The sequence below is a fragment of the Zophobas morio genome, unplaced genomic scaffold (genome assembly GCF_036711695.1).
Source record: "Zophobas morio isolate AGI-343-1 ecotype UQ-CSIRO unplaced genomic scaffold, CSIRO_AGI_Zmor_V1 ptg000005l, whole genome shotgun sequence".
In the NCBI taxonomy this organism is placed as follows: Eukaryota; Metazoa; Arthropoda; class Insecta; order Coleoptera; family Tenebrionidae; genus Zophobas; species Zophobas morio.
The window spans coordinates 8,492,193-8,515,405 of record NW_026972110.1 but is presented as its reverse complement, the minus strand read 5'-3'; the positions used below and the strand labels follow the sequence as shown (position 1 = coordinate 8,515,405).

Sequence of the window (23,213 nt, the reverse complement as noted above, 5' to 3'; positions counted from 1 at the left end):
TTTATCTATCAGCTGATATAAAATTCTTATCACCGCTGTAAAAACTAAGCGGTAAGTTTGCTCTTTTTCATCCACAACTAATTGTGATTAATTTGACTCTTTTTTCCTATTGTCTCATTCATTATAAATTATAACTAACACCTTTCCGTTGCCCGTGATCTTGTTTGTATACATTTTGACAAGTCGCTGTAAAGGGCACTACCAGCGTGAAGCGTGTGTCCCTGTTTTTCCTCATTCCTGAATATTCACTAAAAATGAGCACTTCCTGTACTTGCTGCGGCAGAAATGCTGACTCTTGTAAGATTGTTAATTGCTGTGTCTGCGGAAAATCTTACAAAATTGAATGCGTTGATTTAACAAACGCAGAGGCACGCAAAATTCATCAAAAGTCGGGTCTATCATGGTCCTGTAAGAACTGTGCCAAGATTGGGAGTGATATCAACAGCTTGAAGGCAGTTATTGTTGCATTGCAAGAAGAAATTAAAGTATTAAAATTATCTGTATCTACTGTGTCTCCTTCTACTGCAGCTTCTGCATCGCTGTTTCAGACAGAAAAAGTCATCCAAGAGGTGTCAGAAAGGAATAAGCGTAAATGCAACATCATTATTTATGGGCGCTCTGAATTAATCAATAAAAATAAAACTGAACAATCTGAGGCTGATACTGTGTTTGTAAAAGATGTTCTAACAGCTTTAAAAATTGGTGACCTGGGGGATCTTAAGCCAATCAGACTTGGGAAATATGATCCAACTAAGCAAGACCGGCGTCGTCCAATCAAGATTACCCTTTCGTCAGAAGAAGATGTGGTGTCCGTACTTCGTGCATCTAAGTCCCTGAAAACGACTGATCCTTGGAAAAATATTTTCATATCTAGAGACCGTACTAAGATGCAAAATGAACTATACAAAAGCGTTAGAAATGAATTGCATGAGCGTTTGTCAAATGGGGAGCAAAATCTTATAATAAAATACAAAGATGGAATTCCAAACATAGTTCACTCGGAAAACTAAAGGCGCCCGGCAGATTACCATTTGCTCTAAACATATATTACCAAAATGTGCGTGGCTTACGGTCAAAGATTGAATCTTTTTATACAAGTGCGTCAGATCGTTTTTATGATATTGTAATTATTGCAGAAACTTGGCTGATTTCATCACTGTACAATTCAGAATTATTTCCTCCCTATTATAATGTGCTTCGTTGTGACAGAAATCTTAATACCACTGGACGTAAAACTGGTGGTGGTGTCTTAATAGCCCTGGCTGATCATATAACTTACAATGCCGTTGATGTGTCCTTAGTAAGAGAGCTTGTACCCCTTATAGATATAATTATGTGTTGCTGTAGTGTTCATTCGTTTCGATTTTTCATGATTGGTGTATACATACCACCGGATGTGTCTAGTATCGATCTAGAGGTGTTTCTTGAAGCACTGGGCGCTTTGATCTTGGACAAACCAGTTATAATTATTGGAGATTTTAACTTGTCTCAATACAGTACCAACTATGTAGTACGTAATGTGTTTTGCAGTAAATTAAACAGTTTTCTTGATTTTTCTCAAACAGTAAATCTTTCTCAGTATAACAATATCTTAAACTTCAACAATCGTTTACTTGACTTCGTTCTCTCCAATACTGATTTCAAAATCAGTGTTAATCTTGACCAACAATCATTTGTTCCACCTGATCCCCATCATCCTGCTCTGCATATTGAAACAGAATTCTTGATTTCTTCCAAACTCCCACGGTTTCCATGTGATAATAATCGACGTTATAATTTTCGGAAAGCCAATTACAATAAGTTATACAGTGACCTTCTACATACTGATTGGTCCTTCCTTACAAATTTTGAAGATGCCAATGTTGCACTTGATCACTTTTATACAGTACCAACTATGTAGTACGTAATGTGTTTTGCAGTAAATTAAACAGTTTTCTTGATTTTTCTCAAACAGTAAATCTTTCTCAGTATAACAATATCTTAAACTTCAACAATCGTTTACTTGACTTCGTTCTCTCCAATACTGATTTCAAAATCAGTGTTAATCTTGACCAACAATCATTTGTTCCACCTGATCCCCATCATCCTGCTCTGCATATTGAAACAGAATTCTTGATTTCTTCCAAACTCCCACGGTTTCCATGTGATAATAATCGACGTTATAATTTTCGGAAAGCCAATTACAATAAGTTATACAGTGACCTTCTACATACTGATTGGTCCTTCCTTACAAATTTTGAAGATGCCAATGTTGCACTTGATCACTTTTATACCAAGTTGTATAGTATACTGGAGTCGTCTGTACCTAAATTTCTACCTAGCAAATCATCCTATCCTATGTGGTACAATAGACAGATCATTTCGGTTTTAAAACTCAAAAATTTCTATTGGAAAAAATGGAAAAAAACATCTAATATGACTTTTTATAATGAATTTAAAAGGCTTAGATCCACTTCCAAACAAATAATAAAGACAGCATATCGTGAGTATTTAAACCAAATTGAAGAATCTATGAAGAATAATCCTAAAGACTTCTGGAAATATGTTCACTTACAAAAAGGTACGACGCGTATACCTGGAAGATTAGTTGATGAAGATAAACAATTTGAAGATCCACAAGAAATTGTCAACGCTTTTGCGAAAAGATTTTCTGATGTCTTTCGGCCAAAAACCATTATCGGAATATCTGATGTTATATCAAATAAGCTCTCGTTTACTATACCGTCGGTGACTGAAGAGCAACTAATTGATATTATGTCAACCTTCTCAAACAAAATGACCGCTGGTGACGACCAAATACCAAGTTTTTTAGTACGTGACGCCAGATATATTCTTGCGAAGCCTCTATCAATTGTAATTAACTTAGTAATAATGTCATCCACATTTCCTGATAGATGGAAAAGAGCGCGAATCACACCTGTATTCAAAAAAGGAGATTCTACTAATCTAAAAAACTACAGACCGATTGCAATACTATCAAACTTTGCTAAACTTTGTGAAATAGTGTTGTATAAAACTATCTTTGTTAATGTCCAAAGTCATGTATCTGCATTCCAACATGGATTCTGGCCTGGTCGATCAACAGTTACTAATTTGTGTACTTTGACACAATTTCTCTCTGAAGAATTAGATAACAACGGACAAGTGGATGTTATCTATACAGATTTTTCAAGTGCTTTTGACTCCATAAATCACACCATCTTGCTTCTTAAATTAAGTTCTTTTGGATTTGCTCCTAGCTTCTTGAAACTCTTGGAGTCCTACTTAAGTGGTAGGTTCAACTACGTGACGTATAACGGTTACCATTCTTTCAATTTTGTAAGTACATCCGGTGTTCCTCAAGGCTCCAATCTTGGCCCTCTTCTGTTCGTTCTTTTCATTGATGATTTGCTTCTTTCACTTAACTGTAAAGTTTTGGCATACGCTGACGATTTGAAGTTATACTGTCCCATTTCAAACAGTGATGATGTTAAAACCTTCCAAAGGAACCTTGATACATTAGTAGATTGGTGCAACAAGTCCGAGTTGTTATTAAATGCAGATAAGTGTTATGTAATGACATTCAGTAGGAAAGTAAATGTGGTAAAATCAGACTATACCATCAACGGTCGGATTCTTTGCAAGAAGAATGAGGTAAAGGATCTTGGTGTTCTTTTTGATTCGCGCCTTTCATTTGTGGAGCACATCAGTAACATATCCACCTCAGCATCTAAAATGCTTGGATTTATATTTCGGGTATCAAAAACTTTTCAAGATCCTCTTCTGTTAAAAAGTCTGTATTTTGCGTATGTGGTAAGCAAGATGGAATATGCCTCTGTTGTCTGGTATCCTTGCTATGTGATACATAATCTTGCTGTTGAAAAGGTACAGCGTCGCTTCTTGAAGTATCTTTCGTATAAAATTGATGGATTTTATCCTCAAAGAAACATAGACTACAATTACCTCCTTCAGAAACATGGATTTGTTAGTTTAAAGAATCGACGTGAAGAGCATAGTGCTCGTTTCATATCCAGATTGATAAGTGGCAAGATAGATTGTCCTGAATTGTTGGAAAGAGTCAATTTTCATGTACCACGTGTTGCGTCTCGCTACATGGCCACGTTTCATCAACCAATTTCTAGAACGAATTTGCTAAGAAAGGCACCGTTAGTTCATATGTGCAGTAATGCTGATAAACTGTATGATGATATTTTTTTTCTCCCAAGTAAACTGTAATGTGTTCGTTTATTTAGTTTATAATAGGGATAGCTTCTAATTGTGGGTATGATAATAATTTAGTTTGGGAACGAATATAATCTTATTTACATTTTTATTTTACGTTGTTTATTTTATTTTATTTTGCTACTAGTTAAGTTAATATTGTCCAGTAATTGGATTGTATCTGTTGGGCAATAAACATTATTATTATTATTATTATTATTATTATTATTATTATTATTGTTTGAAATATACTAAAATTAGTAAGTAACCTCAAATTACAAAGATTTTGGTCAGACAAATCTATTAGACCTGGAATAAATTAATCAGCGATGTCTTCTCGATGAAGAAAAAAAGAATACTGGGAAAGTACTAGATGTGCTTAAAATGGTTATAAATCGACCAAGTTACGAATTCAAAGCTTATTGTTATTAACTACAAAATTTCAAAAAATATATATAGTTATAGGAGTGTTAATAAGTTTTTATAATAGGTGATCAATAAGTTTTTGAGATTAAGGTAGGATATGGAAATATTTTTTATTTTCCTTATTAAACCTTACACGTCATAACTCAAACCTGTCAGGCTAAATTTCAAATAAGTTTCGTAATTCACGTAAAATAATGGAAAGCGGACATCTTCGATCTGCTGACACTAACATTTGTAAGGTTTACCGGTTTAATCAATGAAATGAAAAATATTTTCGTAGCCTACTCTAATTTAAAAAGTTTTCGATCGCTCTTTAAAAATATGTACATCTGTACATATTCCATCTGGGATAGTATATGTTCAGAACATTTTAAAATGCACCTAATCGTCTCATTTTCCCCAAATCAGTCGATTCTGGATATCGCAGATGCATCAAGACGTTCAGAATGGTCAAAAATTGGAAATATAGTTCAGATTTTCAACAGAATTTTCATTTCTAGCGAAATTTGAACGCTTTCATAATAGAGTTATATTCCTCAAGTTTTTGAACGAATTTTTTGTAGCTACAAAAGACAACACCAAGTCATCTTTTTTTCGCCAAATTAATCGATTTCACATATCGCAAGTGCGTCAAGACGTTTCGAATAAGAATTTCATTTATAGCTAAAATTTTACGTTTTCGTGACATTTTAGACTCTGTTTGGTGGAAGAAACGCTAGAAATCATAGGAGAGAGTGTCAAAAGCTACCATTTCTGAAGTTTTTGCAGGAATTACTTGAACCTACAAACCCCAGAATGAGGAAAATGTAGCCAATCGTCTCATTTTCTCAAAATTAGTCGATTCTGTATATCGGAAGTGCATTAAGACATTCAGAATCGTCAAAACAAGTCAAAATATGTCTCAGAAGTTATGAATTGCGACAAATATATGATTTGTAGTTAAAATTTGGAGTTTTTTTTGATATTTCGAATCTACAAGCGTGGAAAAGATACCAAATCGTCTCCCTTTCGACAAATTAGTCGATGCTGCATATCTAAAATGCATCAACACGTTCAGAATGGTGAAAACAGGTCGAAACATAACTCAATAGCAGGGTTAGTGATGACTGTAACAGGAAATGATAAGAGGGAATGACAATATGCAGGTGGAGTTGAGAAAACTGAACCCAAAGAAAATGCAAATTTTTTTTACCATGAAATACCACTTTTTTGAGGCGGAATTTTTGAAATTTTTTTACCTATTGTACAGTATCATGTGGGTTCTCTTTACCCAGTTATTGTCGTTTTTAACTTTAAATGGCAATACAATTTTAATGGATACAGAAACAACGTTCTCAGAATACCTACATGATTAACTTTTGTTGAAATTGCAGAACACAAATGCTGCACACGAATTTGATTAATGTCAAAACAAGTGCCAGTATTTTCAATGTGTACTTTTTAAAAGAGCGATTGACTAAGTAACCATATGTGTATTCGCAAAATTAAACTCCCATTCAATCACATGATTAGATGGTTCAGGTGGTCAAAAGGCTTCTGCAAGTGAAGAGGATCGGATTTAGTAAATTATATTAAAGAAATTCCTTCGCTGCAGCCACAGAAACTCACTCAGACAGATTTTCCTGATAGAAAAATTAGAACAAATGTATTGATTAACTATAAAATCACGATAGGTGAAGAGCTGCACTCATAAATATGCATAAACCGTTATTGTAATATTTGAAGTTGCAACAAGAGTTTTTGCGCAAAGAAACCATCAATATAACTACATTGTAGACACATTCTCAAAAAAAAAAATATATTGTCACTTTCAGAAGCACGGAGATTTCCATATAACGTATAAGTACGAGTATTCTCCAACAAATAAGTGTCCATCAATAGAGACTAGTAGAAGATGCAAATGTGGAAAAATCTCCCAACATACAACGTAATAAACTGGTGTTATCAATATTCAGCATGATACAGTACGTAATCGATGAAAATTAAGCTTTTAAGTTTAATGATATAATCCATAAGAGACCTATATTAAATTTTAAAATACATGTTTCATTAATTTTATGATATATAATATTTAATTGTGTAATCTACATTAAAGCTGCTTTATTATTAAACAGAAATTTTTCATTAAATTCAATACGCTAATTAACAGTATTCAGTGGACGCAAATGTGTCTAATTTAAGCACAAACATGTCCAGTGTTGCTTTATTACAGATGAAACATTTCTTGCGGAGTTAGTGAAATAGCAAATAGCTCTATTAACTCCTTGATATTGATAATCAACTGTATCTAAATTTCGTGTTCTTGTATTTCAGCTTTTTAAATTTTTCAAAAAAACAACACAGAAAAAAATAATTAACACGAAATAACACTAATGTTTGTGAACAGTAAACAGGAATTAGAATTATCTATACTCTATGTCTTAAGCTATTTTCATTAAAGATCACTTGCCTTTGAACTACAACACGTAGGCTAAATATTATAAAAGTTATAAAAGAAACGGCGATTTAGCCGTACTGTGTGGGTAGTAAAAGAAGAAACCTAGACAATGTTATAGACACAGAGCGCCGAGAGAATCAAAGCACAATTTTTCTTACGATTGATTAAAAAGGAGCATTAAAGGGAAATATATAACTTTATATCCTTCATCGTACATGTTCACATCCAGTTACAATTACGCGTTCTTTGTCTAGTACATCAGTTAAGTTCCTCTCTTTTTACTCGCGGGAAGCCTGATCGCCACTCCTGTTATTTCCAGCACTTACCTTAAAAGTAAAAACATATATTAAATGTTTGAAATTAACCCAATGACACAGAGATGTCTTTTTTCCCTTTATATAAGACAATTTTTAACAGCAGCAACTATTTCTCGCAGTAGTGATAATTCTTAAATGTCACTTTTAAAAGTTCCCCTATTTGATATTTTTCATTTACGTCATTGTAGAAATACCAAGCAAATCATGCAAGACTACAGTCTTCCACATGCTCCTATTTAGTACATTGACTTGATTTCGCTTTCTAGTAAGATCTATATGTAGCCGACAGACTAAAATTGCGCAGTCTTCTAAAAGTAACACGAGTGAAGTGACTTTAGACATGATATTGAAACCCAAAATACGCTATAAAATTAAGTATTTTTAAAACGACAGCTATTAGCGGTTTCCACTTTTTTCAACATCAACACAGTTTTAAATTGATGACAAAACTGAGAAATATTTAAAAATAAGTCACCCCAAATTCGCTTTCGAAAATTTCAAAATTATCTATTTTTAAAATACAATAATTTTAAAACAAGTGCTTACCACAATATTGTTTTCGAGGATTTATAGAAAAAAAATGAGCAATTTCTACAGATTTATCCAGTATGAGTAATGCAATACCATTAATGGTTACTAATAAAAAACTTTCATTATTTCGTCTTTGAACCTTGTCTCTCATCGCTGCAGCTCTTTAGAAGCAAAAGAACACAAAATTGACAATATATTTTTATTCGCTTAATCAGTCCACTTTTATTATATTGATAAGCATAGTCGCTGGAAACTTAATAATAACAAAAGCTGAGCTGTAATTATTTAAAGCTTTGAAACTGTATAGTATTAAAATATGAACTCTAATAAAATTTTCTTAAAATCCTTGCAAGTGAAGTCTGCAATAAATGGAAAACATAGTAAGGCATACTACGAGTGTCTACGTAATTTCTAAGACCAAATTAAGCAAAATAATTTATTTCTTTAAAATTATTTTCCTGGTAAACATGTTGCTTACTCGTGAAAAGCAAGGAAAACATATTAAAAATATTTCCCAGTTATTTATTACAGAAAATGAAATTCTCCCTTTTAGGTTCCCAGCTTACGATCTTATCGAGTTGTTAAAGAAATCAAGGAAAATATTTTAATAGAATTTCATAAAGGGAACATTCAGTGCCGCTAAATAAAAAGCGGCAAAATACAGATCATGAAATTAAAGAAACGAATTCGAAAATTTCAACGAACTCATTATTGAAATTCGCACAATAACGTCACACGCTCTACTCGATTTTTGTCCTTTTTTAAACACGAATGTGCAAATGCTTATATCCTCTGAAATGATGTTTACTGTGAATTTTATAAAGAGCTTCAAAGTAGGAATCATACGAACTTTGAGTGCTTTGACTTCCGCAACTTAATAACTGAATTTGTATTAACGGACAATTGTATTTCAGTTGATAAATGCTATGAGTATTTATTTATTTATATTTTTTTTCATATAAAAGTCTTAAATTTATTATTTTTGTTAATAGAAAATACAAACAGAGTATATTTATATACGACTTCTTAGTTACAAATTTTTGGTGAATTTTGCACTAAGAAAGGTAGTCGGTGGCAATAAGATGCTGTGGATTTCAGAATGCGTGCAATAACTAACCTGGTTTTACCGAATATTTTTTCGTTTAAATTAGGATGTTCTAAGTCGAACGATAACGAGGGCGTGGAAAGACCAATATTGTCTTCATACACAATTTGTGACAATATACTTATTAAATGTCAACAGTCATTGAATGTGCTCTAATTAGGTAAACAAATATAATCTAAGAAACTACATGAGACGCATTACGGTCAGTCTCAAGACCCTAATTTAGTATCTATGTCTTCTATTATGAGTAAGTGGAGTAAGTTCACTGTAGTAAAATGTTCAAATATATTTATAACAACGAGGTATGAAAATTGTGTATGCTGGATATGTTATGGACGCTGTAATGTATTTTAAATTTTCTTTTTTTGTGAAAATAGTATAAAGCTACTTCTCCAACACACTAAAGTGATTTGTCTGAAATTCGTATAAAGTTACGTTAGACGCCCGTGGGCGTACAATATGGTTGCAAGTTCTAATGGAGAAGAAAGGAAGTTCATATGAACTTCATGCATTTTTTTATTAAATTTATATCAAATAAGGAATCAACCGAACTAAAAATTATAAAAAGATGAAGATATAATTTGTAAGGTAAAAATATTATTAACAACCACTGTTGTCTTTAAACAATTCTCGCGATAAGATATCTTATGTATATTTGAATACACCCGCAAAATTTCTATTAAAATTATTAACGTTTCCCTTACCTTATAATAATCGCAAGTATAGACATCTCTGCTCATGCCAAAGTCAGCAATTTTCACGACAGGTCCTTCTGCTACTAAACAATTTCTGCAAGCCAAATCTCGATGAACAAAACGTTGAGCTGCTAGATATTTCATCCCACTCGCGATTTGAAGAGCGATTGATAAGAGGTGCTTTTGTTTTAATTGAGGAACTTCGTCTTCGTATGCGGTTTTCTTCTGAGCTCTTAGAAGTTCTGCCAGGTCTCCATGGGGCATATATTCGAATACCATCATCGGACTGACAGCACCTTCTGTAAATTTTCAATTAAATAGGAATTAAAATTTTGTGTAAAAAAAACGGAGAGAATATATTAAAAAGGGTTTTTTTCTTTTGAATTAATTTTTTTTACAATTTGTCGAAAAATATTTTTTCGATATAACATACAGGGTATTTTAGTAAGAGTTTTGATGAGGTTAATTTTGTAACCGCTTAAACAAAACTAAACCTTTGTGGTCTAAAAACGTATATTTATCTAGGTATAGTAGCCACATTTCTAGAGTCGTTTATTTTCGAGCTTACGTATCGAATTTTTTTCTTTTTCTTTTTTATTAAAGTACATACTAATTTTGTGAAGTTCACCTAAAAGTTTTCGTAATCGGGATTGTAGATTTAATGTTGCTTTTGTATTAGGTGAGCAACATAATTTATAATCGAGTCATTCTTGGATTTCAATCCAACGATAAGTCGAACGTTGCGTCTAAAGCTACGTCATAAAAAATTTTGTCACAAAATTAACTTTAATTGTCGATAATTTTATATACCTAATACTTGAAAAGACACCCGAAAGCCAAAACTTCCTTCTAAACTGATTTATTTTTAGCTTTGATTTAAATTTTATACTTGACGCACAATGAAAAAGGAACGGGAAAAATATGTTGGTAACGTAATATCAGTGATTTCACCTTTTAGATTGTCAGCCGGCTAATTGCCATCAAAGTTGACATTTGAATTTTAAAACTCCACAAAAAAGAATTTATTTCTTCGCCAACAGTTTGGGTCAATCACCGTAAGTTTGAATTGAGCTTAACGTAACATTTTTTCTTTTGCGTTCTTGACAACAATCTTAATAACGCCAACCTCAACATGATTTGATATGTAAGAGTATCAAGTGACAGAATAGTTACTAAAATAAATAACTAAAATCCACGTTCACAATTTAAAATCCATAGTTACATGGTGGACATTTACGAAGGCCAACTGTAGTTTTTTTCAATATGCGTCGACCATATGTCAATTTATTAATCAATCTCGCTGTAACTGGCACATGAAACGTCGCTCCTAACCTTAGTTTCCTTTACATCAAAAAGAGTTTCTTTCAGAACTTTATTTACATATTTACGTATTCGCTGAAAGGTGGCAGTTCCATTGGAACATAAACCGTTTATGATTGAGTCGTATTTTTGAAATGGACAGAAGGTAAACGGTGTGTCCGATGCATGCAACTTGGGATGAATGCCGGGAAGAATTTCCCAACAACAACGTAGACTATGCTGATTTTTATAACTCATTATAACGGTGTGTGACAAAGTTCCCAAAAATCTCGTTTTTATGCGAGGTCGAAAAATAAGAGAACTCCAGAAAATATTGGAAATGTGGGATCAGTGCGTAATGCGGCAACGACATTCATGGCAGCAAATGGAATTATCACATATTTAGCATAACTATTATCACTGGTTTTCGGACACAATTGATTGCCGGCTGTTATAAAGAAACTTTTTTATAGACAAAGCCTGGTTTCATTTGAGTGACTATATTAATTCTTAAAATATGCCAAAATCGTGCACCGTAAATTCAAATATTCGTGTTGAGATTCCCCTTCGTTCACAAAAAATTGGAGTTTGAGATGCAAATAGTCAACAAGGATATTGTATATTCTTTGCGTATATTCTTTAAAGGTAATCATGGCAACAATAAGCATGTGATTAATTGCTTTATCCAGTGTCAATGTTCAAGGTAACCTTAGAGCCATTAGATGTCAGCAAGAAATTTTGGCAGATTTTATCCCCCAACTTCACGTTGATGAAATGGAAATAAGTTATTTTCAACAAGAGTTCAGCTAAAACAACAGCAATGTTACTGGAATTTTTTGATAACCGGATTATTATACAGAGATCAAGGCCCCGAGATTTTGTGATCTTACTCCTACAGACTTTTTTGTGGCCCTATTTAAAGAACATTATTTATCGAACACCTGCCAACAACTTTACTTGTAAGAAAATGGATAAGATTTTCAATATGTAACAGAATTGTACTGAATTTATACCTAGTTCATTTTTTAAGGGTGTGGACAAAATTATGCAACATAATATACACAAACTAAGGGTGACGTTCATTATTATATTTTAAATTCGAATAAAAAGTGTAATCCAAGAATACTTGTTAAAACAAATGAAACAACACATTTTAGGTTAGATTTTTACTTCCTGAGCGTAAGCTAACGAAGTATTGTAATCGTTAATCGAGTCCAAAGGCTGACTCCCTACTTTTTTCACCTTTGAAAAATGTGACTTCATAATGTCAATGACGACGTTAATTTTGTTTTGTAAAACAATAATTATTCAAAATTGTTTAACATACTGGAAGAAAATTGTCGATGTTTTATGACCTCTAGAAAAAGTACGTCTTGCGCTTCTGTCAGTCTGGCGCCTGACTATCTGTTTGTCCGTCAAATTTTATATGTATGTTAAAAAGAATATCGTGTAGATGGTAAAACGTCAACCAAAATTTGTCTAAACATCTCCACCAACAATTGGATGACATCATCTCTAAAGTTTATAATAATACATAACATCCCAGTAAACACAGTTGCGTCGTAGCGATGTTAATGCCACTTAACTCTGTCTACGATCTTGTTAGCTGTTACATACCAAACTGCGTACATTTGCTTTCCCTGTGCTATGTAATGTAATCAACAGTGACCCATGCTTGTAACATACTGGTGACATCCACATTGTTTCAGAGTAGAGACGTGCTCGCTGGTACGTCATCATAACGTTGTGTTAGTATGTCGCTAGATTCTCTATATTTTGATGTATCTGTTACGTTTTATTTTAAACGCCAATATAACGTATTAAATGGACATAGACGTTACGTATATATCGCAACATCGTAAACATATAACTCTCAGTATATTTTATTAACATGATCTATGCGATATGAATAGGCCTTTCAAAAAGTCTAGTTACCATTTAGGGATATGGATATGGAGAGTAAAATTTAGAGCTTACAGTAAATTATTATTTTATTCAATGTTTGAAAAAATAAAATATGTAATAAGTAATAAAATACAAAAATTAATACAAATTCATAATATAAATAAATAAATATATATATGATTTCCTAATTCGAAAATAATACAATATAATTTACACTTAAAAAAGACATAGAAACTATAAACTGTCGTTGTTTTTTCTTTCTTCAGGCGTTGACTAGAATGACTTAGCCACTCTGAGCAGCGTTGTTCTACTTCTTTTTCTATTGCGGAATGGGTCTTCATTGTAATTTCTTCAAAAATAAAAATTGTAATAATTATATTTATTGCAAAAAAAATACCTTTCATAATATTCATTGTTTTTGTCCCAGCCATTTTGGAATTTTCCTACCGAACAAACAAGCTACAGCAAATTCGCTGATTTTTTTTTTTTTTAAATACACGCCCCACATTGTTCTTTTTCCCATTACCACCTATCTGGGACAATAGCAGTTCCTGAAATAAGAAAAGAAGAAAATATTTTTATGTGTATATATCGAGCGACTCTGAAATAAGTTCGGAAAATAAAACCACAACATCATGAAGTAGAGAAAATTTTAAGTAATTTCTTTTATCTAGTCCTAATTCAGGGGAAAAAATATCAAGATCTACACCTCATTCAGTGCCATTTGTTTTCATCTAAACAACACACAGCAAAAATAAAGAAAAAATTTAGTCACAATGGAAACTGAATAAATCATTGCCGCATCATTTACATTTAACAAGATGTTCCGTATTTGTTTCTTGAAACTGGAGCAGCAATTTAATTACTTTGAATCCGTGTGACAATTAAAGGATTTTTTTTCCGAATCTATTTGGAAGTCACCGCGTATGTATAACATACAGGGTGCTTCACTATAAGACTTTTCTGCAACCCACTATGTATGTAACGTGTTAAGCGAAATGTGTCATGTTTAGTAGGTTCCTAAAAAGTGTTATAGTATTACAGGCATCTACCTGTATATAATATCCAAAATTATGTTATATGTAAGTACATATAAATATATTTAATCCAGTCATTTTAGCATAAAAAAGGGATCAACCTCGGAATGAGAGACAATAAGCTGAATTTTTGTATACGCCTTAATTTTGGCGTTCTAAAAGTTGTCTCAAAAGTCTCATAAAATCTCGTGTCTGCGTCGTAAGTTATTCAAGGTCAAAGGTCAAGAAAAACAGTTTTTTGCAATTATCTCAGTTTCTATTGCTCCAATGATGTTAACAATTATTATCATAATTGTAGAGCACAAAATTTGGGACAAATTTTATTTGAAATATTTTTTCATGCGCTCAATCGTTTTCGAGATAGAGGACAGTGAGCGCGTAGCGCTCGTCCATACGTACTGTAATGCAATCAACTGAATATCTGTGAATACTACCTTGAATTTTGAATAATTTGTATTATTAATCAATTAATACATTGTATTTAATAACATTTTACATATTTTCAATATATTCATAGAATAATACTTACCTACTTTGTGTAATTAAAAACTCATTTAATGAAATATTTATTGTATATCTCAATTTATTTATATCTTTAAAATGTGTAAGTTTTTAAATACTTATTTTTCTATCATGATTATAACTGAAAGGTCTGGAAACAACAATTCAGGGCACCGAAGATGACGACGATGAAACAGAAATTCCCGAACGTCCAGAAGATGACGGTGAAGAAGAAGAAAATTGATACTTTTGTTTTTTAAATTATTAAAAATTTATAGATTTTCACTGCAATTCAATTTCAATCGTAAGAAATGTACAGCTGCTGAATGAAGATAAAATTAAAATATATTAACTCGTTTTACTTCCTTAAAATTTACTTTGAAAAAATTAATATAACTTTAAATATAATAATCTAACCTAAGATATCCCTACAATAAATATGTCATTTAAAGAGTTTTTAATTATACAAAGTAGGTAAGTATCATTAAATAAATGTATTGAAAATATGCAAAATGTTATTAAATGCAATGTATTAACTCATAAATAATACAAATTTTTCAAAATTCAAGGTAGTATTCACAGATATTCACGGTTGATTGCATTACAGTATGATTGGATGAACGCTGCGCGCCCACTGCCCTCTATCTCAAAAACGATTAAGTGTATCAAAAAATGTTTCAAATAAAATTTGTCCCAAATTTTATGCTCTACAATTATGATAATAGGTGTTAACACCATTAGAGCAATAGAAACCGAGATAATCGCAAAATAATGTTTTTCTTGACCTTTGACCTTGAATAACTTACGACGCAGTCACGAGATTTTATGAGACTTATGAGACAACTTTTAGAACGCTAAAATGAAGGTATATACGAAAATTCAGCTTATTATCTCTCATTGCGAGGTTGATCGCTAATTTGACTGAACTAATTGTATTTTTTTAACTTACAAAGAAACCTGGTTGTTGTAGTAGGCAGAGATAATCTTCTAATTCCTCAAAATTTGTTTATCTGTGGTCTTGGCGGCATATCTTCTATTACTGTTTTCTCTTTGATTTGTCACATTTGATGACGTTTTCATATTGGAGATTTGTTCACTCGTTTCCTTTAAAATTTCTTTTGTTTCGCACATATTTTTTGTATTTGTTTCAAGTCTAGAGTAAAATTATGTTCATTAGCACCTAGTTCATAAAAAATTGCAGTAACATACCTTTGCAACATGTTATGGCAAAGCGCCTCACTTTCAAAAACAATCACCGTAAGTTCTTCAAAATCAGCGGGAGTATCTTCAGTGATTAATGGTGGTATTTCCAGCTTGTCTGAAAAAACTGTTGTTGTTATTTACGTACAGTTATCAAAAACAACAGAAGCATGTAAAAATTAAAATGATTACTTCATTAGAATTATATTAACTTACCTAGTGTAAATTCAACCCACACAATTTTCACAAAACTGCATTAAAAATGAAGTGAGTTACGGATTTACGAGAAAGGTTCGGTGGTTGTGACCCAAATGGCCAAATGGAATTCGACAGCTTCACTGTGAGTGTGAAGTGCAATAACCATAAATATGGAAAAAAGGGATCGTCCGACTCATAGACAAACCAAACTAACAAAGGTCCGACTGCACCCCCCAAACATCTGGTGGATAGTAAATGCAGAAGTTGAGCGTTATTTTTTCATTAGATAAAATAAATTTAATAAAATCAAAATTAACCACTCTCTAGTTTTTTTGCTACCCATCATCGCTTTATAAACGTCTTTATAAAATCAAAATTCGACGAATGAACTCTTCAAAACCTTGTCCCGTTTCAGGGACAATGGGCAAAGAATTTTTATGGCTTTGTTTGTGTCGTTGGGTCTTCCCTATATTACCGCAGATGTTTAAGGTGACCAGACGTTCCGATTTGATCGGAAGTGTACCGATTTCAATACTCTAATAATTCCGATTTCAAATTTCGTCCAATAAATGTTCCGATTAAAACATTCGTTCCGTGAATGTTCCGATTTCTATAAATCTGATAAGAATAAAGATAAATCCTCGGATAAATCACTAATTTTCATGAATAGTAATTTTATTTTGTGAAAAATTGGGAACAAAACTTGTATCGATACGGTTGTCAGCACTGTTTTAAATGTCAGCAAATGTCAGTACTGTTAGTATATTACAACTAAAAATTTTCAAAGCAGTTATATATCAGATTACGATGGAAATGGAAACTAATGTTCTGATTTCGGACTTTTGAAATCTGGTCACCTTACAGATATTCTATTTATCATTTGCCAAGCAGGTACTTACAAAATAACATTTCAAGTAAACAAGTTTACAGAAATAATTCTTAGAAATTATTACAATGAAAAGAACTTGTCTTTGGTATATTTCTAATAAAGCCGTTGTATTTTTCGCTCTGAATATAATTATTAATTAAGCATTACGAACTCACTGACGAAGGTCACTTTTTAAAGAATACGACGACCCACATCTAATTGACCATATAATCTTTAACAATAAATTTCAAATAATACCATAGTGGTTTTTTTAAATTTTGATAAGGTGTTGTAAAACTATTTCTGTTTCTGTTTTCATTTCAGGTACCTACTGTATTTACGTGGGCAAAGGATGCCGTTCGTGGGATTTTAGGGGCGGAAACGTATACCTGCTTAAATACTGTAAATACAGTGGTGTCGAACGAAGACAACAACAGAAACATACCCGATGAATTGGTTATTATTAGAGAGCGGATTTTATGAAATTTGCATATCCGTTATTTTTTGCATATAAGTCTTGATATTTAATATGTGAACGAATCATGCTAATTAAAAATGAATACAGCTATAAAAAAATTGCATATTTGCATATATTTGCCTTCTGCTGCATATTTCACGTAACGGGTCCATATTTTGCATTTTTATCAATTTTTGTGCTACTTTGAAAAAAAAAGCCATTCGATCGGCATTTTTCTAGAAAAACGAAATTTCATGAATCATATTGCAAATAACTGGGAAAGGTTTGGGTTTTATGGTAGTTTGGAGGAATCACTGGGTGTTAAGCCATCCTTCCAGGTAAATTCGGGTCCTAATTACTTTTGGAAATACCGTTCATTTCAATATTTTTATTCAATTTTGACATGTAAACAAACGTTTATTTTGCCGTCAGTAGGCCACTAAAGCTTTGGTTTATCCGATAGCGCCATAAAATTTTTAAACCGCTAGCGAAATAAAATTTTTATTTTGCTGTTTTAAAACCATGGTTACCATTTCTGTAATTTCTCCAGTGCCTTGCTGCTCTTTTCATTTAAGGAACTTTTGATACACTTTCTGATTTCCTCTTTTCTGGGAGCAAGTTTTGTCGTTGGAATCTTGCATGATTTTGCAATTTTTCGATAATTTTAGTTTGTTTAAAATAAACAAACACCGTCGCCAGAGTCACATACTACACACACACACCTGATATTGTAACCTAAATTCTAAGCATATAAAATTTTTATTTGGTCGCTGTCAGTTCTGACGTTTCTCGAATGTGAACTTTGAATCAACAATTTTTTCACAATTTGGGACTTGGGGTTGTCAAAATTAAATAAAAGTTTGTATTACACTCGCGGTTAAAATGAATGTGTAACTCGCGGTCTTAAGGCGCTCGCGGCATATGCCGCTCTCGCCTTAAACTGACCGCTCATTAAACATTCACTTTAACCGCTTGTATAATAAATAACTATTGTTCGTTACTTAAGTGTATTAATGGTATGTTTTATGGTGGTCGAAGGGACGTTATCCTATTATTTTTCATCGTGAGTTTGCATTTAAGTGTTTAAAGCGATAGAGATGTGTGTCAATATGTAGATAACTCAAATTAATTTATGCATTAAACCTTTTCCTGAACTTATTCTTCAAGAAGGAACTGTGTTTTGTTGTGCTTGCTCTAATCCGATAAGTATTTTTACATCTGTGGACGCAGTACGCAGTTTTTCTATTTACAAATACATACTTTAGAATCACCGGAACAATTTTTGTTAGAATATTTCGAAAAATATTTAAAAATAAATTGTTACCAAAATAGTAATTAAATAGTCGATTACTACTATTTTTTAATTCGTTCTGTTTACCTATATTTATTTTTGAGTATAAGAATATTATCTTAAAAAATGTCATTTATTTGTCAGTGAGATCTAATTAAACACTTTGCAATGTGATTTATGTATTTTTTGTAATAAAAGGTAAGGTGTTTTTGCAATTTGTAAATAAATTTTGTTCGGTTATTACGCTTTTTTTAATTTTTGGAGCATATGCAACTGCATATCTCTGCATATATTAAGAAAGTTATTGCATATTTACATTACATTAAAAAAAGTCTACACTATTTCGTCATATCTGCTGCTTTATTATCAGTTTTCAGTTAGTTACATATTGGATATGAAATTAAGTGAATTTTTTGAATAAATAATAATTTAAAGATCAACCACGAAAATACTCAATTATAATTATACATTATACATTACCAGTTTATTTTAGAGCCCAAGATTACATTGGAAAAATCTAAACTTTTGAAAATTTAATGTTAAACAGATATACCTATAACTGAGTGCGAAAGTCAATACACAAAACTCGATGATCAATTATTGTTTCGTATTGAAATTATTATTTGTTTTCCTTACGATCAAAGTGAAGAAATTATTTAATTCATTTTTATTTAAGAACGATATCGCTAACCTTGAAATAGATTAGTTTTTTAATTTCGATTTTTTTCTTTTTGTTTCTTTTGTTGCCGATCAACATATTTTGCATTAGAATTAATAAAATAAGGAAATATATCATTTTATTTTTCGAGCTCATTTCAAAATTCTGTATATGTATAATTGTTCCTTTTTGGCAGTGACGTATAGGCAGAGGTTAAAAAATAATGTCTCATTACTAGTCTTAATTCGTATTACCTGTTAGATGGGACATTTTTTAATTCTGATCATAAACTATGTGCATTAAGTCTCTTGTTCTGTTTTATAAAGCGCAGGTTGTTATGGACATATAAAAATAAAATTATAAATAAATATAATTACAGGAAATATAATATGAAAAAAAAAATTAAGAGCAACTCACTATTGGCGTCATCTCGCTTGTGCAAGATTTAAGACAGGGAAGAAATTTCTTTTTTTAAGACTCAGCATCTTTTGTTTATGAATATGCTATTTACTTGCAACACAAACATAAATAATAAATATAAAATAGAGCTATATAATACTCGATATGTATGTTTTTAAATATTTTTTGCTGTTGCCCTGTCAGAAATGTTAATTTTCGATTTAACATGCCATTTTGTAAAATCAACTGAAAACACTTTGCATAATTAACTAATAAAAATAAAACATTCCGAAGAATGTATATGTATATATTAATCAGATATCTAGTAACGACAGTTAACATTACTTATTGGTTACATACTCCATTGTGATGTTACAAGGCTTACCTGCCAACTATATCGCTGCTACACAATAATGAGATATCTAGTAAATGCAGTTAACATTAGGTGTTAGTTACATAACAAGAGTACCACAGTGTGATGTTTAAATGTTTATATGCAAGCTATATCGCTGCGACATAATAATGAGATATCTAGTAAATGTAGCAGTGGCGGCTCGTGAAGTTTTCTTCAGAGGAGGCTCAAATTTGAAAAGCACTACTTTTTATATCTTTTATTATCTGAATAATTTTTTTCGTCATGCCCACGAAAAGAACACTCTTGCGTTGACAGATAAATTATATTGCATCGATTGGTCTTTTCAAAATTGCCCAATTTTCACCAACTTTCTCGTAACAGTTCTCCCTTTTATGAGCCGAATCTAAATTATTGGCAATGTTTTGCTTACCAAGCATTTCTAATTTAATCGAAGAAAATATGTGTTCCTGTGATTTTTCATGCCTTTCTATAGCTCGCGACAAATTTTGTAAATTATTATAGCCTGTTTTACCCCAAGCGGAAGATTTATCAGTTTATCACTTATAAATAATACACAATTCCAGCAGTATAATTTGTTTCTTAAAACCGAAGCCGTTAACTATTTAGTTTTATTATAATTATTTTCATGAAATGCTCTGTTTTGTTTCTAATTGTAACTGTCAATACCATTAATGGGAGTGATGGTGTTGGTCTTCCCTTTTATACCCTTACCTACGTAAAGCCTAAACACCACCACCACTGAACAGGGAGCTCGCGAAACCACCTCAATGTTTTTCCTACTTACACCCGATTGCTCCAACTAATAAGAAAGAGATAAAGTTATCTGTACGACTTGATCTGAAAAGAAATGAACTAGCCGGAGGCTAGCGGCTTGGAGCGGCAGTCCGATGAACGTTTTAGCCAATGCAATACCCACGGACGGTGCGTCAAGGTTACGGTCTCATTATTCAGATGCATCGTCGTTCGGAGGCTAGCGGCTTGCAAGCCTCTGCCGCTGAAACCAAACGCGAAGTGGTGTGAAGGTGAATTATGATTGTGAGGGCGCAAATATAAATTTTTCCGACATTTTAACCTGATATATGATGAAAGTAAATGAAATCCAAGAAAATATTCTGAAAAATAACAAATGTCTACAAAAATATAAATTCTTTCATCGAAAAAAATTAGAGGAAGCTCAGCTCCAAAAAATAGAGGAGGCTCAGCCTCCCCTGCCTCCTCTGAGGAGCCGCCACTGAAATGTAGTCAACATTACGTGTTTGTTACATAGCATGAGTACTCCATTGTGATGTTATATAGCTTACGTTCCAGGTATATCGTTAAGACATAATCATGCGATGTACTTATTGTTCTTTTGTGAGTACGTACCTGTCACGTCAACATCACAACTGTGTTTACTGGGATGTTATTTAAATTTTATAGAATAAGATACTCCTGGACTTGTGGATTATCAATCCGTGTTGAGTTTATCCTCTTCCCAAAAATTGATGACGTCATCTCAAAATTTTGTCGAATAAGTATATAAAATATTATGAATTTGTTGTTTATGAATGCATTCATATTTTTTAGAACTACTGATGAGGAAAAATTAATGAATGAGGCAATTTTTATTTTATTGATCAAATCAAGAACGACTTACCCCGTTTTCTTGAAAATTTGAGTATACAGTTCTGTTATTATTGACTGCACCTATTCGCCGCTGGAAAAAAAGTTAGCTGGCAAATTTACCACTGGGTTGATTGTTGGCAAATGAACATGTTCGGGACTGGTCAGTTTGAAAGGGTTTAGTAATCAGAATTAATTTGTAATGTCAGTAATAGAAACTAGAAGGTACTAAAGTAGTTATATAAGCAACGAAAAGTCAGAAAACTCAGAAATATTGTCGGTCAGACAAACAATAAAAATACTGTCTGCTTGAAAAAAAATCCCACGTCCATAGCTCTCTTAGTTTTTCGAGTATATCATTGTGTGTACGTCAAATTAAAAATCGCTTTAAATATACTATGAACTAATTTGAACAATTAATTTTAAGCTCATTTGTTTTTGCCTACGGTGTTAAACTTTTTTTTTGACATCCTATATATTTTTTAGAGATTCTTGCACATATTTTTTTTCTGAATTCATTCCGGTATCATAATGTCACATTTTATTAAAAAGTGCTTAAAATTAATTTTTTTCGACACGAAATTTCAAAATTTTATTGGAAATATTAAATTATTAGTTTCTGAAAATGTTAAAGTATGATACGTCAAAGAATTCAGACAAAATCTCTTTAAGAATCTCTAACAATATATATATATAGGGTGTCATTAAAAAAAGTTGAATATCGTAGGCAACAATAAATAAACATTAAAAATTAGTTTTTTAAGTCAGATCGTAACAGTATATCTAAAATGATTTAATTTGATATACATACACACAATGCTGCAATCGAAAAAATAAGACAAGGGGGTTTTTCGGGCCTCGATATATTGCCTAGTCTCAAAGCATTTTTTTTATAAATGTTCGTTTAATAATTCTTTGAAATGACGTCATTATATTTTTGAAGGGGATAAATAAATAATTTTGTCGTCTGCAGATGTAAATTTCGTTCTTAGTCGATTTGAAAAAATACATTTAGAATTAATTGGTAATATTGGTAATAGAAACTAGAAGATACTTATTAAGTAACACATAAGTCACTGGACGATAGTGGAAAATGGTAGGAAAAAGTGGGACCGAAAATTACTTTTGGAAATGTACAAAAAAATCATTCATCATCATATAAGGTGATCGCAAAAGGGTCGAAATTTTCATAGGGTATTGAAAAATTGAGTTCCTGAAAAACTTGTCTAAAAATTCACAAATAATCTATAAAAATAAAAGCTACGCTTTCAAAAATTACATGAAAAATTATTTTTACTAAATATTTTATTCAACAATGCTCAAATATGATGCAAGACCAGGCTAGAATATAGACATTTCCTATGAATGCTATGATAAAACATAATACTTATTTCTAATATGTTAGAAATAGGGATTAGGTTTTTTTCCAGAATTTTTTATCTATTAATATTAAATTTTGTATATCACATTCATACCCACACATATGTGACCAATTTACACAAAAAGTTCTCCAGTTAAATTCGCATGAGCTACGTTTTAATGTAATAATTAATTTAATGGTGCAATACAGAGTTGTACCTAATTTTCACACTCCAAGAAGTCTAGAATAATAACAATTAGCAAATAATCATAGACTTGAAACTAAAAATTATTACTGTTTAGCTGTTCACATATTAGACAATTAGCGAAGTTACGTTCCGTACAACATATT

The 23,213-nt window shown here is 31.8% G+C and overlaps 1 protein-coding gene and 1 long non-coding RNA gene across 4 annotated transcripts in view; both read right to left on the bottom strand.

Annotated features, from left to right (window-relative positions):
• The window catches only part of LOC135122596 (tyrosine-protein kinase transmembrane receptor Ror-like), a 120,410-nt gene that overhangs the window by 5,170 nt on the left and 92,027 nt on the right, over positions 1–23,213 (bottom strand). For both annotated transcript variants that reach the window (XM_064046874.1, XM_064046875.1), the window contains one exon: positions 9,721–10,010. In XM_064046874.1, the coding sequence (XP_063902944.1) occupies positions 9,721–10,010 (290 nt within the window). The remainder of the gene's footprint in view (positions 1–9,720; positions 10,011–23,213) is intronic.
• Positions 13,165–15,863, bottom strand: LOC135122595 (uncharacterized). Of its 2 annotated transcripts, XR_010279421.1 has the most exons (4): positions 15,663–15,863; positions 15,403–15,606; positions 13,313–13,466; positions 13,165–13,264 (listed from the first exon to the last, which is right to left on the bottom strand). It is a non-coding gene; the product is annotated as an uncharacterized LOC135122595 (long non-coding RNA). The 2 variants fall into 2 exon arrangements; XR_010279420.1 differs by having other exon boundaries at positions 13,165–13,466.